The sequence below is a fragment of the Carlito syrichta genome, unplaced genomic scaffold (assembly GCF_000164805.1).
Source record: "Carlito syrichta isolate Samal-C Ts95f unplaced genomic scaffold, Tarsius_syrichta-2.0.1 Scaffold305661, whole genome shotgun sequence".
Taxonomy (NCBI): domain Eukaryota; kingdom Metazoa; phylum Chordata; class Mammalia; order Primates; family Tarsiidae; genus Carlito; species Carlito syrichta.
The window spans coordinates 1,294,200-1,312,934 of NW_007249757.1; the positions used below are offsets into that span (position 1 = coordinate 1,294,200).

Here is an 18,735-nt window from a genome sequence, read left to right on the forward strand (position 1 = left end):
GGGCTCAGGCAATCCACTCACCTCAGCCTCCCAAAGGCGCGGGATTACAGGCTGAGCCACCGAGCCCGGTTTTATTAAGATCCTTTAAGAGGCCGGGTTCGGTGGTTCAGCCTGTAATCCCAGCACTTTAGGAGGCCTAGGCGAGTGGATTGCCTGAACCCGCGGGTTCAAGACTAGCCTGAGCAACTTGGTGAGACCTTGTCTCTGCAATAAATAAATAAATAAATAAATAGCCAGGCATGGTAGCGCACACCTGTAGTTCCAGTTACTTGGAAGACTGAGGCGGAAGGATTGCCAGAGCTCAGCAGGTCGAAGCCGCAGTGGCCATGAGTGTGCCCCTGCGCTCCAGCCTGGGCAACAGAGACTCCAACTAAAAAAAAAAAAGAGTTATTTAAGGCCAGGCGTAGTGGTTGAAACCTGTAATCTCAGCACTTTGGGAGACTGAAGTGAGGGGATTGCCTTGCCCACAGGTTTGAGAACAGCGTAGGAAACTTGGTCAGACGTCATCTCTACAATAAATAAATAAATAATTAGCTGGGTGTGGTAGTGTGTGCCTGTATTTCCAGCTAACTTGTAAGGCTGAGGCAGAAGGATCACCTGAGCCCAGCAGGTTGACAATGGGGTGACTGTGAACTTGCCATTGCACTCCAACCTCAGTGACGGAGTGAGGCTCCAACTCAAAACAAACAAACAAATAAATGTGTATATTTAAAATAATATAAAAAGATTCTTTAAAAAAGAAATACTGTGTATATCATTTAAAAAGAATAATGGTTAATTAAAACAGGTATCATTACACATCCTCTCAAATGTATGTTTTACTTCAGTGGACTCAAATTTAGTGAGTGAAAAAGCTTAAGAAATTTGAGTGCTTTGCTTGCCTTTCTTCAGTTAGTAAACCAGGCTTTTGACCTTGGAGCAGCCTGAGAATTGTATGTTGCTCATTTTCTCCTCTGTCTTCCATTATACTCTTTTCTGTTGTATGGTTCCTTTTGCCTTTTTGGACTCACCCTTTTTGTACGTTATTGCCCTTAAGCCCTCACTGATGAGATTTTTGTGCCTTAGTCATGCTGTGCTCAGGTTTCAGAATATTGTTGTTATGGAGGAGTTAATTTTTTTTTAAGGTTTCCTTTTCTTCGTGCTGTATTTCTCAGATTATCTGGAGGGGCTGTAATCCAATTTTAGGAATCCTTCAGGGATGAGAGCCTAAACTGTTTTAAGCAATAGCATCTGGTTGCCAGCGACTCAGCCACTTTGAGTGTGTTAAGGTCTAACAGCAGCCAACTCTCAGTTATCTATGGGAATAGGAGACTGATGGGATGTTTTCAATTCAGAGTGTGCAAAAATATCACTTAAACTGATAGTTGTGACCTTATCCCCTAGCTGAGTTTAGGAGAATTTCTCAGTGGCTGGTTTTGTGTTCTGTTTTGTTTTGTTTTGTTTTGTTTTTTTCTTTACCTTTGACAGTAGCACTGCATCTTTAACAGGTGTTTTTATTTACTGGATTTATCTGTACTTGATCTCTTCTTTTAAAATCTCCCCTATTTGCATTCCTTATATATATCATCATGTATTAAATATATTTTAATAATCTGCCTCAATTTTTGATGTTCAGGATCAGTATAATTATTAATGTTTTCTTTCTTTGCTTTTTGATTAACGTGCTCATGAGAGGGAATGTGGCCAAACAATAATCAGGATATCAGGAAGAAAGATAAAAGAGTTTTGTAAAAGGTTTCTAATAACTGAGAACTGACTGTTGGAAATGAAGAAAAAAGGCAGTAAATGAATTCCATCTTGTCACTGAAAATGATGTTAAGACTGGGCACTGATCCTCAGTCTGAGACATTAGTGTTCACCACTGAATTGTCTCCATTGCAAATTTCATGACTACATTATGGCTTAAAGCCAGTCCTTCCAGAGTGTGGTCATCCTTTTGTTTTAGGATCCTACAAGATGAATTCCTTTTAATGGGCACTGAATGTAATCTAGATATTGGTAACGATGGTATGATATTCGTGTGGTGATGGCAAGGATTGCCATTTTTAAAACAGCTTTATTGAGGCATAATTGACATACCAGTTAATGGCACGCATTAAAAATGTACAATTTGCTAGGTTTTGACATGTGTATACATCCATGAAACCATTGCCACAGTCAAGACAGTGAACATGTACATCACCCCAAAAGTTTCATGTCCCTATATAATCCCTTCTTCCTGTCTGTCCCAGGCAATCACTAATCTGCCTTCTGTCACTGTTTGTTAGTTTATATTTCCTATAATTTTATATACATGGAATCATACAGAGTGTATTTTTTGTTTGATTTCTTTTACTTTGCCTGTATATTTTGAGAGTTATCATGTTGTAGTGTATATCAGTAGGTTATTTCCTTTTATTCCTGAATAATATTCTATTGAATGGTTACACTACAATTTGTTTATTCATTCACCTAGTTCTGTATATTTGAGATTTTTCTGGTTTTACAGTTATTACAAATCTGATAGGAGTATTCATGTGCAAATCTTTATGTAGCCATGTGCTTTTATTTATCTTGAGGAAATAGGAGTAGAATGATTTGAACATATGGTAGGTGTACTTTGAACTTAAAAAAAAACCCTGCGAAATTGTTTTCCAAAATGGTTGTACTATTTTATGTTTCCACTGATAGTGTGTGAGAGTTCCTCTACATCCTTGACCATACTTCGCAAGGTCATTCTTTTTGTTTTAGCCATTTTAGTAGGTATATAGTAGTATCTCATTGTGGCTTAAAGCTGTATTTATCTAGTGACTAATGATGTTAAATATCTTTTCATGTATTTATTCACCATCTAGACATCTTTAAGTGATCGAATATTTTGCTTATTGAAAGAGTTTTCTTTTTATTTAGATTAAGAATTTTTAATATATTTTATATGCAAAACATGTATCAGATGTACATTTTACAAGTATTTATTTCCATTCTGCAGCTTGTATATTCTTACTTATTTATTTATTTGAGACAGAGTCTTGCTGTGTTGCCCAGGCTGGAGTATAGTAGCAAGATCGATCATAGCTCACTGCAGCTTTGAACTCTTGGGCTCAAGTGATACTCTTGACTCAACCGAATAGCTGTAACTACTGGCACATACCACCATTCCTGGCTCTTTTTTATTTTATGTACAGACAGGGGCTTACTATGTTCCCTAGTCTGGTCTTGATCTCTTAGCCTTAAGTGATTCTCCCACCTTGGCCTCCCAAAGAGCTAGGATTACAGGCTTGAGCTACTGCTCCTGCCCTTGTCTTTTCATTTTCTTAACGGTGTCGGAAGTTTTAATTATTGAATTATGATTTATCCCTTTATTCCTTTATGGATTGTGCTTTTGGTGTCATATGTAAGAAATATTTGCCTAACCCAAGGTTACAAGACTTTTCTTGTAGAAGTTTTATCGTTTTAGGTTTATGATACATTTTAATTTAATTTTTCTGTTTAGACTGTGGTGTGGATCAAAATTATTTTGTAAATGATTACTTGTTCCTTCACCATTTGTTAAAAAGACTGTTATTTTTACACAGGATAGCTTTTGTTGAAAACAGTTGTTGATATATGTATGTGTCTCTTTCTGGACTATTCTGTTTCATTGATCTCATTTTCTATGTTTATGCCAATACAGGGATGCAGTTTTAATGCAGTATGATGAATGGCAGTACAGAGCACCTCACTTGCTCCTCACCTAACCTACTTTACTATAATAGTTCATTGATTTGCCTGTTACCCTGATTAAGCAGTTTGAATCTTTCCAGTGGACTGTGTGGCACATAATAGGTATTTTGAGTTTTGCTTTTAAAATGTATGACTATTAGGGATTAATCTTTGACATATTGGATGCCTTGTGAATTCCTCCACATAGTCTCTGCTATGTACTAAAAAGTTTAGGCCCTGAAAATCTGCTCATCAAGTTGTTTTGCCGAAAAGTCCAAGTGGGGAACCATTTTGAACATATCTGTATAGAGTTAAGTTGTAAAAGAGCTTTATGTCTTCTTTTCTAATTTTTCACTTCTTATCACTAGAGATGCCTTCACTTATTTTGCACTGATACATCGATGGACTCAGTGTTTGTAAAGCCATTCAATAACAGGAACAAATGGTATACAATAAACCGCCAATGAACTTAATAGACTAAACGTTACAGAACACAGCCATTAATGCCATTTCATTGGAACAGGCCAAGCACTTTTCTTTTTTTCCTGGCTTCTTTGTTATTTTCTTTGTAAGTCTCTAAAATTAGATAAATAAAATAAGAGGTTCTATTTAAATTGAATGCTTCTCACACATATACACACACATGGGCACATGCAGACATATACACACCACAGATTCTTTGTAAATGGTGTACTCCTCTCAGATTGGTTTGCTTGGAAAAATCAGATGGAGACTTTCTAAAACGCATTTCATGCAAGGCAGGCCAATTGTGCCCTCATTTTCTATTGTCTCCAGCTTCATCTGTAATCAGCAAATGGAGCCCTGCAGCCTACACAGTGTTTCATCTGCAATTTGTTGCTCTCCCCTAGTTTGCACAACACTGAACCATCTCATTTTGAAATTCAAGAGTTGCAGAGGAAGCCTTTGGTGGAAGATTGTAATTTGGGAAAAGGGAAAGTCAAGAGCAAGATCACCTATTTTGAAGAAGGCTGGATGTTGAAGGAAATTGCTTTTGTTTATCCGTTTCGGAGCTTGTCGGCATATGTGCTGCTGTGACCCTGCCCTCCATCATCAGTGACCTAAAAATCACATAATTTCAACCATCCTTGAAACCTATTCCCATCTGTTGTGCATGACTTGTACACTTACCCTCTCTATTGCCAGCCAATATGTCTAAATCTTTTTACCTCACAGCCAACCTTATGTCGGTTGCTGGCTGACTTTCTTGCTTTCTTTCCTGCTTCTTCTGTGATTGCCGAATGAATGCCTTAAAACATTTTTTCCAGATCTCTTCCTTATCCTTCTGCCTGCCTACCCTTTTTCTCCCAGTGCTTGTATAGGGGAGGCAAAATATTATTTTTATTATTATTTTTAGAGTTGGAGTCTCACTCTGTCACCCAGACTGGAGTACTGTGGCACAGTCAATGGCCACTCCAGCATCAACCTGCTGGGCTCCAGCGATCCTTCCGCCTCAGCCTTCCAAGTAGCTGGAACTACAGGTGCATGCTACCATGCCCGGCTAATTTTTTTATCTTTTGTAGACATGGGGTCTCGCCAAGTTGCCCGGGCTGGTCTCGAACCCACAGGCTCAGGCAATCCACTCACCTCAGCCTCCCAAAGTGATGAGATTACAGGCTGAGCCATGGGGCCCGGCCTGAGGCAAATGTTTTATCGCTGCTCTATTAGGGTCTCTGTCTAGGTCTGAGAATTAAATTGACATAAGATCAATTTTTACATGTATGTGGGATCTCCCACAAGAGGAATGAAGACCCAAAGAAGTGGCAAAACCTAAATGCTTATTGAACAGAGTTACAGTTGTGAAAAATTAACTAAAATATGAGGAGGCTAAAGGAAGATAAAGATTATTTTAATAAGATCTTTTGGTGCATATTTTTCTCAGCCAGGACTCATCTCTGATGACAAGAAAGTTTCTTTTTTTCTCCTATAGGAAGATATCTTTCATATGAGAGTTTTCTCCCATCTCTGGATCTGTCTGGTAATAATGTTTCTTCTAGTACAGAGAGGGCACAGTGTCCCTTTTGTATATGCTGATTTTCAAGTGCCTTTAGCTTAAAATATTCCTTAGGTTAAAGTGTCATATTTTGGGGTGACACATTCTGCCACCCTTCATTCATTTGCTAAATGTTTTCCATGCAGAATATGGTATATAGTCATATTATTTTTAAAAAGCACTGCAGTTAGTTCTGATGGACAGTTTCTCTTGGGAACCACTATCCTAGGTCATAGTATACTAATTAATCGAAAGGCCTTTGAAAATTGCCATTCGTTGATCCTCAAAAGTTACTTTAAAACCAAGACAATTTTTCACCTCATATTATAGCAATACTATAGATACTGCCCAAGTTTCTTTAAGGAAATTTTTTTTTTTTTTTTTTTTTTGAGTTGGAGTCTCACTCTGTTGCCCAGACTAGAGTGCAGTGGCACGCTCATAGCCATCCTAGTGTCAACCTGCTGGGCTCCAGCGATCTTTCTGCCTCAGCCTTCCAAGTAGCCAGAACTACAGGAATGCGCTACCACTCCTGGCTAATTTTTTTTTATTTATTGTAGAGACCAGGTCTCACCAAATTGCCTGGGCTGGTCTCGATCCTGTGGGCTCAGGCAATCCACCTCCCTCCGCCTCAAAGTGCTGGAATTACAGGCTTAGCCGCCGAGCCCAGCCAAGAAATTCTTAAAATCAGTTGCCACTGGTTGGTTGGAGGTGGGCTGGTGGAGGGGTGTGTGTGTGTGTGTGTGTGTGATCATGTATACAACTCTTCTGAATATTGATAAGATGATTTGTTTATAATCAATCTGTTTGTCATTGATTCCTGTTGCTTATTGTGGATACATTTTGTCATTTTTTTCCCCAGAAGACAGTCAGTGAAAAAGGAAAATTTTATTTTACTTTGTTCATAGTAAGCAGTCAATAAATGTTTATAGAGGGAAAGAACAAACAGTGGCTTCATATAATTTATAAAGCTATATCTTTGAAAAAATAATCTCTAGTCTTTGAAAATGTTAATGTACTACATAATAAAAGACTTTTTATAGACTCTTCTTCTTACCTCTTAAGCCACCACCTCTAGACATACTTTGATCCTCTCTCTCTTCACCCCTCCCCCCAGAGTGGAAAATCTCAGTATTAATTGGAGCTAAGATGATTGTACTACTGCTGCTAAGACTTCAGCAGGTCTCTTACAAGCTAATGTCACTGCATGGGGTCCATTTGCTCTGTGTAGCTATTCTGCAGTGCAGTGAGAATGCCTTGATTAATATGCTACATGAAAATAAAATGGATTTGAAAAAAATTATAACATACTCTCATAAATATTAATTTACATTTATATGGAATTGCCCATAATTTTCAATATACTTTAGAAGCACCTTTCGTATAAATGATTTAGTCTCCAAAGAGAATGGTGTAATTTTTTAAAAGCACAATTGATACATTATTAAGTATCATTTGTTTATTAATCTGATACTCTACATGCATCTGATGCAGGGTGGTAGGTGGGTTGTGTGATGAAGAGAGGAGTTTTTACCCTGTGGGGAGTTTTTATATTACCCTTAGAAGTGGTACCATTTAATCACATATAGAAGTAGCCCATGATGGAACTCACCTGGCTCTTTCTGCTAGCATTGCTGTTATTCTTGAGTGTCTTTTCATGATAGCTGAGTATTTTTATTAAATGTGAGACTAAATACAGAATATTTTTAGCTGAATAGATGCCTGACATAGCTGAGTAAGGTAGTGGACACTGAACAGAGGCATTCAATTCAGCAGACATTTATCAAACATTTCCCATGTGTTAGTCATAGTGTGCAAGGTTTAGGGCTGTGAAATCAATGGCCACGTGTACTTGCTTTGATCTCAGTTTGTCCCTTAAAACACTTCTCACCACATCCTCATTGCCTCAGGAGAGCTACCTCTCAGATGGCAGAGGGTAAATATCTGTAGTAGTAGAAGGGAGAATTTAGATCGGAGGCTACTCATTTGTCTTGTAAGACTGTCATCTTTGATATCTTTGTACTCTAAGGACAAAGCCTTTCCCCTTTTTTTGAACGTCTTGCTGTTTGCTATGATTCTTCTTATATACCAGCAGTGTCTGCTAGATTTCCTTGGTTTCCCGCTTCTATCAGTCTTTCTAGGTTGCCACACTGTGTATTAAGGCTGTTTAAGATATTTAAAAATTACTATTTTGCTGTATAAGTTTAGATATTTTGACTAGTTGTTTAATTTATTTATGTATTTATCACCTACTATTTGCCTGGCTTATAAAGCACTTAACTGTGTGAAACACAGGAGTTACTGAGATGAACTACTTAGTCCCTGCCTTCTTTCACATTCATTCAAGAGATTATGCTGTAAGCTGCCTCACGGTCTTTGCACAAGCTGTTCTCTCTGTTCAGCCCTTCAGCTCTAGGTAAAATGACAGTCATTTCCTCAGCTCTACCTTTCTCCCCCGGACTAGATCATCTCCCTCAGTTTTAGCACCCTTTACGTTTCTTTTAGAGCAGTTAATTCATTGCAATTATGTATTTGTGTGATTTGATTAGTATTTGTCCTGTAAATTCTATGCTCCACAAGGAGGGGGATTTTTTTCCCCACACCATTGTCTTCCTAACATCTAAATAGGTCAGTGCTAAGTTTATACTTTGCATATACTGGGCACACAGAAAATTTTGGTGAATAAGTGAAGACCTAAGAACACAGTGCCTTGTACTACAAGAAAGATTTCCCTAAGTGGGCAGCGTTGATAAGAGTTCTTGAACTAGAAAAGGGAGGAGTGTTTAAGTGAACTCTTTTGAGGCCAAGGCAAAATAGTATCAAGGCCTTTCTTAGCTTGACCAAACTGCTATAACAAAATATTATAAACTAGGTAGCTTATAAACAAATATTTACTTCTTCCAGTTCTGGAGACTGGGAAGTCCAAGATCAAGGTGCTTGCAGATTTAACATCTGTTGAGGGCTCATTCCACAGATGGTGCCTTCTAGCTATGTCCTCACATGGTTGAGGTACAAACAAGCTCCCTTAGGCCATTATAAGGGATATTAGACCATAAGGGCATTAATTCCATTCATGAGGACCCCACCCACATGATCTAATCACCTTTCAAGGGCCCCACCTCCTTGGGGATTAGGATTTCAACATGTAAATTTTTTGGGAACATAAATATGTAGACCATAGCAAGGACCCTGGTCTCAAGCTAACAGGAATGACTGATTTGGGGAGAGACATCTCGGAGCACTGTGCGTATCAAGAAGGGATGGCTGGGATATTAGTAAGCAGCAGAATAGATAAACTACTTTGAGAGTACTGGATGTGAAAGGGATGAAAGAGAGTGGTATTTAGAGAAGGAGAAATGGGAAAAAGGACATTTTTCTTTTGGTTTTCCTTTATTTTTAAATATGCATTTAGAACCACAAACATTGAGAAATTGTGAGGGTTAGGATCCATGAAGGAGCATTTTCTGTGTTAAGAGGATCGTATCCACTTATTTAGAAATAATTGTGTGCCAAATCATTTTCATTTGAGTGCTCAGTGTGTAAAATATTTCTCCGGGGTCAAAGGGCGTTTGCATGTATCTGCTCATTTGGTGTTCTGTGAGCCCATTTTGCACATGGGCTCAGAGTTGCAATGACTTACTCCAAGTGTCATAATAATGTCAGTGTCCAAAATTAAAAACACAGGCCTTTTGTTATTTCATTGTGTCCCAAGGAGCTGCCTGTAGTCACAACACTCTGCCAAGTTATGTAGCCTGAAATTATCACCTCTAGTTTCTACAGATGTAGCTCCCCACTCAAGGACATTTATTACCCATTTCTCCATACCTAACCTCAGAAAGGAATAAATGAGAAGTTGCTGTTGTTTTTGGTGATAATATTGTTGTTACAGTTTGCAAGGATGGAAATGAGGGATGCCCAGAGGAACATGTGGTTAAAAAAATAATGCGGTAAGGAAACATTTTAATCATTTGAATTGTCAGATTCTTTCTTGTTGGCTCACATCCACTTGGCCCTGATGTGTTGAGTCGTGTGCTATTTCTTTTTAATTGAGCATACACTTAGTACTCTTTTGCTAAAACATAACTGATGTACCAGCTTGGGAAATGAGTATATTGAGCTTCCTTGAGGAATGTGGGTGCGCTGGACACAGCACCAAATCAAACAGAAAGCCACTGTTCCAGATAGCAGTGAAACCATTTTCAATCACTTGTGCTTTGTTGAGTTTTCTGCCCAATAAGAAAATGTAGTGGCGATAAGAATTCAGAAGAATTCAGAGCTGTATTTCTTAGTTTTAGGTGTTATTGTATCCCACTTTCCAGTCCTCCTCCCCCTTTCTAGTAACTCTATTTAGTATTTTGCCTATATTTTGGGTGTGACCCTAGATGTGTATGTAGCCACTACTTCCCTTTCCTTCTTATCTTTTCTACAGAAAGATGTAGCACTTAAGCCTCAGGAACGAGTGGAGAAACGCCAGACCCCCCTGACAAAGAAGAAGCGAGAGGCACTTACCAATGGCTTGTCCTTTCATTCAAAGAAGAGCCGACTCAGCCACCCACATCACTACAGCTCAGATCGGGAAAATGACCGCAATCTTTGCCAGCACCTCGGGAAGAGAAAGAAAATGCCGAAGGGACTCAGACAGGTGAGGAAGCTTGGCTTTGTTTTTTGTTTTTTTCTTTTCCTGTGGTTGCAAAATTTCTTCTTTGGATGCCTCCTACTCTGTGGTTCTTCCTAACAGGTGAAGAAGATATCCTTGGTGGGATGCTGGAGTGGCTGCCCCAAAGAGCTGTGTGCTTGCTCCTAAAAGAATATAAAACCCAATCTCAGTACTTTTTATTAGGATTTGAAACTTCAGCATGGCGCCCTTTCAGTCAGATGTTCTCTGTGCAGCAAAGCTTGATGCTGGTGTTACTGGTGTTGTCAAGAGGGGCTGGCTTGTAGGGGAGAGAACTTTGTAATTTGGACACATGGAACATAGATTTGATCACATACATTGTGCATCTCATTGTTTTAAGGTGCTAAAAATGGTTGTCTGTGAGCAGTGTCTTGCATAAGATTTAGAGTTTCTAAAGAAGCTCATATATTGTCATTTGGGAAAGCAGTGGCAAAGAAATGAATGTGCCTTTCAGTGCCTTAGTTGTTCTCCATAGCTCATAATTCAAGATTATCTTTGTGATCTGCTGATTGTGTGAAAGTCTGATAGTAGAGCTTACTGGCCTGTTAATAATTAGGTTTCAGTGATCCACAAGAAAGTATAGCTCTTGGCATTCAGGGAGACTGTCTACCTGTGGAAATCCCCACATGAGATGGATTAACAATGAGAAATGAAGCTGTTTATAGCAGTTTTTCTGTACAAATCCAGAAGTTACCTGTGTCCTGGGTGTGTTTTATTTGTTTTTGGTGCACCCATTGGGTGGGATTATCACTTGAAGGAAGTAGAGGAAGGAATTGTGGTTTACAGAGCAGGTGCTGCTTATTAGAAGCCAAATGCTTTTCTAGTTTGCAAATACTTTTCTGCAGAGGGAGAAGATCTGGGATCAGACAAAAATAGTGATTCGAAAACTTCACAGACCTTTAGAATCATATCATGAGCCTCACCAAACACAAAAGAAAGATTCGTAGTTCTAAAATCAAATTCCTGGCACCTCCCTCGGACCTTTGTTGTTTTAGATAGTTTCCTATTTGATAATGGTCAGCTTGGTTAGAAGTCACTCTTATAAAGAATCAAAAGTAGGGCAACAACCCCTTGGGTCTCCTCCCACTGTGGGAGCTTTTCTGTCCTCTTAATAAATCTTGCTTTCAAAAAAAAATCAAGAGTATATTTAGATGATGATTTTTAGTTAAAAGATTGGAAAGGCCACAATCCTTAATAAGATATAGTGAGCAGTTTGGTGTCCGAGTCCTGCCTGATGGGTGATGAAAGATATAGCCTGAGAAAACGTCTGGGGCGATAGATTTCAGGATGGACTCAGAAGGCTTCCAGGGAAATTTCCCAAATCTGATACCTGGTGCAGTGTTTCCAAAGGAGCCCATGTGTCCTGAAATGCCAGATTGGAGTTATAATAGTAATGATTAACATTTACCCAGTGCATATCATGCTACATTCAATGGGGAGTTTATACAGTATAACCTATAATTTGAACAACAACTCTGCCAATAGATAATGCCATGGTTAGTTTGTAGATGTGAAAACTGGAACTCAAAGAGATAAAGTGACTTGATTGAGGCGACTTAGCAATGATGGACAGAACCAGAGTTTATACCCAGATCTCTGGTGCACTCTGTGTTCCATATTTGGGTGTAGTTTATTTGTTTGTTTATTTATTTATAAGGCAGTTGGAGAGAAGGAGGAAAAGGTGATGTTACTGTGGCATTTGTGATGCCTAACTCATGCCTCTCTTTGCGAGATTTGTGAGGAAAGTAATTATTGCCAGTGGATAGAGATTGCGATGAACTATCTACCTCTCCCCGAGGTCCTCCCTCCCAGCAGGGTAAGAGGAAGACTTCTTATCCTTTCAGGCAAGAAACGTATATAATTCTGAGCTAACACTAAGCTGTGGATCCTCATCCTTGAATCTTTTTCTCCTAGGTATGACCTGATGTTTTTACTCTCTGTTCACAAAAATTCTTTCTACTCTTTAATAAGAGTTTAAGGTTCTCTGGCCAAAGAGTTAAAGATCGTAAAAGAAGGCTAGGACTTATACATCTCAAATTTGAGTAACTTTTGGTCTTACTGATTAACCTTCTGATACTAATGGTATTTTAAATTAAAATTATCTTGTTTTAGGTAAAATATTTGAAAAGTGAGCATTTTGACTCTTTCTAAATCATGGAGAAGGACAGAATGAGTTGTGTATTTGGCATTATGTAAGGGTTTTAAAAACAAGTAGTGTTTTCTTCAGTGTTGATGCTAAAATATACTATCCAATCAACTTTTCTATTTCTAGTAAGAAGGGAAGCAGATGTTGATAATTAAGAGAAGGTCATGATACTTTCCATTTGAAACATTCTTAGAATCACATGTACTGTTTTGAAACCCTGAACAAATCACTGTCTGGTACTGCCCATCTGAAATATGAGGGGTTTGGACTCACACGTTTCTTAGGCTCCTCACTCTGAGTTCTCTAGTTCTTCAAATCTGTGTGTAATGCAGACAAATATGGTGTTATAGAGTTCTATAAGGGAGCTGTAGGTCTAAGGTAATATTGTTTTTGAGTTTATCAATCTGTAACTGATAGGCTCTGTGAAGACATTTAAAGGAGAGGAGTCAGGTGCATTTGTAGTGGGAGGGAGAGTCCTGGTGTCTTGTTTGTCAGCCCAGACAAGTGCCAATGATCAGTTATGTGATCATTGGTAAAAGGTGACACACGAGTCATTAAACATGCCCACAGTAGATGTTCAAAAGCTTATCCTAAGAATAGTTGAGATTGCTTTCCTATCATGCTAGAAGCCTGTACAATTACTTCTTCTCCTGCCTTTACCTCTTATCAGATAAAGAAACTGAATCTGACCATCTTAGCTGGGAGGGTCCTTGAGATGAGATTGAGCCTTCAGGAACATTTCTAAATTAATGGATTGTCATTTAGTGTCTCTTATTGAGAACTACAGATGAAAGAGGGAGGAGGTGAGAACTTAGTCTTTATTTCTGACTTGGTGAGAGTGAATTAGGTTTGAATCTTATTAGGAAATGGTACTTCCTGAGCAGACAACTTAATGTACAGCTTTCCTGTAATTATGGGAAGATGTTACTCCTTAGTGGAGAGGAAATAATAGGATTTTTTTTCCCTGAGAATCTGTTGATGGCAACTAATCTTTTTACTCTGAGAGTGCAATTATATACTTTTAAAAGAAAGATGCGTAGTTCTAAAATCAAACTACTTTTTTCTTCATTTGCCTGGTTATAAAACCCGAGTTCTTGTGATGTTTTTCCATACTGTCAAAAGAAAGCTTTTTAATTGGCATTTAACTTATTTGTTGGATTATGCTTTTAAGTATAAATACATGCTGACTTAGAAGATGCTGAACTGGCAACTGTCTTGACAAATGACTGTACTTTTTGATATGGCAAATTTGAACACTCTCCTTAATTCCCAAAGAGGTTAAAAAAGATAAAGGAGCAAGTTGCCTATCATACAAAAGATTGCATATCTTCTGACATCCTTAGACTTATATTTATTAAACACATGATGTGAGCATTTAAACATGATATTTTTTAGATTTCACTAATAAGGACATGGTACCTCCCCCCCCCCCACCCCCCCATTTAGACTTTGGATTGGGAAAATCAAAAAGAGATTTCACAGGTGCTCTACATAGGGACATTTATTCTCTAATTGGGAAAATCAAACCTAGTCACAGTGAAACCACTGAGGAACTTAAAGAAGTCATCTGTTGCTAAACCTATTGGGCAAATTATAACATCCCGAGTAGCATTTTGGGAAAACTTAACCCTTTCTCAGACATTGAGTTTAGTGTTCTTTCAGTATGTCTAAGCAATGACCATGAGGAATGCTTTAAAAATTTAGTACTTTGTAGTTTAAAACAAAGAGAGAGCAAAAGGGTTTTAATAATAAGAGTAACAATGATGAAAAGTTGACAAGAGTTCAGAGAACTCTCAGATTTGACCGATTGGATTTCTAAATCTCCATTTAGTCCATTAGTCTTTCCTCTGTAGTAAAAACTGAGCCAGAGAAAATAGACTTAAATGAACTAGAAGGCATTTTTTTAGGTTATGTAAACACGCCTTTTTCTCTCTTCTTTTTTTTTTTTTTTGAGTTGGAGTCTCACCCTGTTGCCCAGACTGGAGGGCAGTGGCTGCTCCCGGCCACTGCAGCCTCGACCTGCTGGGCTCTGGCGATCCTTCCGCCTCAGCCTTCTGAGTAGCCGGAATTAGAGGCATGCGCTACCATGCCCGGCTGATTTTTTGATTGATTGTAGAGATGAGGTCTCACCAAGTTGCCCAGGCGGGTCTCGAACCCGCGGGCTCAGGAAATCCACTTACTTCACCTCCCAAAGCACCAGATTACAGGCTGAGCCACCGAGCCTGGCTGTTTTCTTCTTTTAAGTGACAATGTCTTGCTCTGTCACCAGGCTGGAGTGCAGTGGCGTGATTATAACTCATTGCTGTCTCAAACTCAAGTGAACCTCCTGCCTCAGCCACCCAGGTAGCTGGGACTACAGAGGGGTGTCCCCATGCCCAGCTTATTTATTTATTTTTTGTAGAGATAGTATCTCCCTATGTTGCCCAGACTGGTCTCAAACTCTTGCCCTCAAGTGATCCTTCCACCTCAGCCTCCCAAAGTGCTGGGATTACAGGCATGCCTGACCTATATGAATTCTTCTAATTGACACCAGGATGAATCATCAAAATAAATCCTGAGTTAATTAAGTTTTAGCTGCCCAAAAGCCATTCATCTATGGGCAGAATTTCCTAGAGAAAGAGACAATCTGTTGAGATTGCATTAGTCACAAGAGAACATCATTTTAGAGGAAAATAAAGGAATTTGAGAGTACTTCAAGAGCCTAGAAAGTAGACTCTAACCTTGCTGGTGAAGATGGCTTAAGTGGGAATGACTTATTGGTTTAAAAATATTTATACAAGTTGATCCAGGTAGATATTTCTTGTAAAGGATAGAAATTTGCTCCTACCTTTGAAAATCTAGTATGATGGAAGATTTATAGTTAACATTGTAAATTGTAGACAAGAAAAATGTCTGCTGATGTCTACGAAGCAGAAGGGTGATCCCACTGCCAAGTGTTTAAATTAGAGCAGTTATTAGATCTATGCATAATGGTTGCATCTGCTTTATGTATTGACATTGTATGTTGGCCTCATTTGGAGTAAGTGATTGTGGTGGTATACAAGGACTCCAGTGACTAAGCCACCAGCTGTGTTTCCACCTATCCCAATGGAGCCCATACTCTTTTCTGCTGAGAGTATTTGCTACTAGAGGCCTGTCCTTTATTTCAGTGGGTCTTATATTGTCTGAGGAGCTTTCTGCAACACTCATTACTGTAGATATTAACTTGCAGAGGAGGATTTATAGTGAGAAACTTTGATTAAACAGATCTAGTTCAAGTCACATTCTGAAAACCTGCTAATTAGTTTTGGGTAGAAATCTAGGCCAAAATTACACAGGTATTTATACAGCTTGACTATAGAACCTATAGGTTTCTGAGTATCAGAACATTTGAAACACTAATGTAATTTGGGATTATACTTTCATAATGAAAAGACATGAACTTTGCTGTATACTCTTTCATAAATACATTTGTTATAATGGTTAGATACCTGAAGGTAGTTTGAAGCAGTGTTAAGAAACGTTAATCCCATTTTACCTCATACTTAAAAATTTCAAGCTTAGTGTGGTAATTGAGATTTCCTTTGCTTTTAGACAATTGTGTAATCATGTGAAGAATACAAACTAAGGCAGCACATAAAATTCTCTATTTTTTCTCTTTATGAATTTAAGTTACATACTACTTTTTCCCCCTTGCTCAAATGATAGAAATAAGGAAAAGTATAAAGAAAGATTACGGTAGTAAAAGGTCGGCTTATAATCTTTCTTGGAATCTTCTTTGACTTGAATACTAGTTTTTAACATCTAGTTATTGAGGAACCCCAATCTAGGCTTATCTCTGTTTAGGAATTATTTGTGTAGTTTATTGGAGGTATTGGCTTGTAATTGAGATTGGTAAACCTGGCACTATTATAATGAGTTAATATGAAGGGTGTTTTGCTTTTGTTTTTGATTTATCTAGGACATTTAGAAGCAGTGTTTATTTTTTGCATTTTAGAATTTTTGGTTGTGTGATGCCTAACTCTAAATGTCATTGTCTGGAATATATTCTGTGAACCGTAAACGTTGGGAAAAGTGAGTGTAAACATCATTTGACTTCAGTGAGATAGATCTTTAGAGTATTGTGGCCAGTGATAATTTCAACCCAAGTGACAGGGTGTGATTTTTAATAAAAATTTACTAAAAAATTGACTAAAAAAGACATAGCACATGATTTAGCCAGGGTTCTCTAGAAAGAAAAAATAATACACAGATAGATAAGAAGGGATTTATTATGGGAGTCAGTTCACGTTATTATGGAGGTTGAGAATTCCCACAGTAGGTCTTTTCCAAGCTGGAGACTCTGGAATGCTGGTAGTGTGGCTTAGACCAAGTCCAAAGACTTGAGAACCTGGAGACTGCTGGAGTTAAGTCCTGGAGTTCAAAGGCTAGAAATCCTGGAGTTCTGATGACCAAAGGTAGGAAGTATATTCTAGTTCCAGGAGAGTGAGAGACCAATTCTCCTTTCCTCTCTTTTTGTTTTGTCTGGGCCCCCAGCTGATTGGGTGGTGCCCCCCTACATTGAGGGCACATCTTCTACACTTAGTTTAGTCAGACTTAAATGCCAGTCTCCTCTGGAAACACACTTACAGATACACCCCCAAATAATGCTTTCCCAGTTCTCTAGGTATTCTTTAATCTAGTCAAGTTGACACCTAAAATGACCCATCAAAGCACATTAACTACCACTTCAAAAAATAAAACTTATGGAGAAAAAATAAGCTGCGTGGGAAGAGGCACTACAATTAAAAGAATGGGTGGTAACTCAGCCTGGGTGATCTTGACACCTATAGGAATTGTTCACAAAACCACAACCTTTTTACATTTCCCAAAGTAAAAAATTGCATGTGTGTGTGTGTGTCTGTACACGTGTGTGTGCAGAACTTTAAGAGTCATTTAAATCTCATATATTATTAGAGGAGTAAGAAAAAGCGATAAGTGATTCTCAACTCTAGTTCCCATAAATTCCTACAATACCAGTGAGTGAAGAGCAAGGGAACATGTCTTTCTGTTAACATGATCTAGCCAGTGCACTTTCAGTAGTTGATGAGGGTAGGACAGAACTTCCTTTCTTTATTTAAAACTGTATATTTTTGTGCTATCTTAATTTTATTTTTTTCCTCTTCTAATGAGTCAGTGTTATCTGTATGTGGTGTATGTGGCTAAATCTCAGCTATAGAACATGAAATAAGCCTCTGCATTCTGCATTCTAATCTCTGTTCACAGCAATCCCATCTCCACACATGTCTGTACATGACAGGTAATCAGTGGGAGGTGGGAGGAGGTGGGTGGCTGTGTGGTTTGCAGTGGTGTTGGTGGGGAACTGAGCAGATGGTTGTGATAGCCACGTGCCATGTGATTCCCGTGGGAGTTGATGGTGGTGACAGGCAACTCACAACGTGCTATTTACAGTTTGGGTTTGCAGTCTTTCAGTGACATCTGAATGCTCTTTAGCAACTGCTTTCATTACTGCCTTTCGAGGAGCTGCTAATTGAAAATGAAATTGTGGGTGGGCTTTCAGACAGGCAGGCACAGGCAACTCTGTATAGTACATTACTTGAGAACTGTTGGATGTCTTGATGCCCAATTTGTGACTCATTTTGTAAGATGGTAAAGCCAAAAGTGCATTTGAAGATTCAGTTATATACACACAGGCAGAACTGAATGTTACACTTTACCCAGAGGGTCAAATGTACACCTCTTGATCTGGAAACCAACCCAGGGGAATGCTTGGCAAGCCACGCAGTCTGGCCATGGCTCACCTCTATGTTGTTCTTCTTGAATGTATACAACTGTGTAAGGTACTTATTTTAAATCTGCTGACATCTTGTAGTATTCTCAGTGAGTTTATCATAGGACGTCATCTTCCTTTCTTCTTTTAGCTGCTCATATAGTAACTATGCAAGATAAAATGTTCATTTGATCTCTTGAACTTTGAGATACAGTTGTCCCTTGGCATGCAAGCAGGATTGGTCCCAGGATTGATTCTTCATGGAAACTAAAATCTGTGAATGCTCAATTTCCTTATATAAAAGGGCATGCGATTTACATTTCAACAACATGCATCCTCTTGCATACTTTAACTCATTTTTAACCCTCTGCATTCAGATGTCCCATCTGAGGGGGCAGTGTAAATCTAGCAAACCACTGGGATGTTCCTTCTCAGGAGACATAAAAAGATTGCTAGTGATTATAAAGGACAATTTT

General features: G+C 38.6%; 1 protein-coding gene across 2 annotated transcripts in view; it reads left to right on the top strand.

Annotated features, from left to right (window-relative positions):
- Window positions 1–18,735, top strand: part of AUTS2 (AUTS2, activator of transcription and developmental regulator) — a 1,208,871-nt gene that overhangs the window by 306,201 nt on the left and 883,935 nt on the right. For both annotated transcript variants that reach the window (XM_008062193.2, XM_021714538.1), the window contains exon 2: window positions 10,119–10,331. In XM_008062193.2, the coding sequence (XP_008060384.1) occupies window positions 10,119–10,331 (213 nt within the window). The remainder of the gene's footprint in view (window positions 1–10,118; window positions 10,332–18,735) is intronic.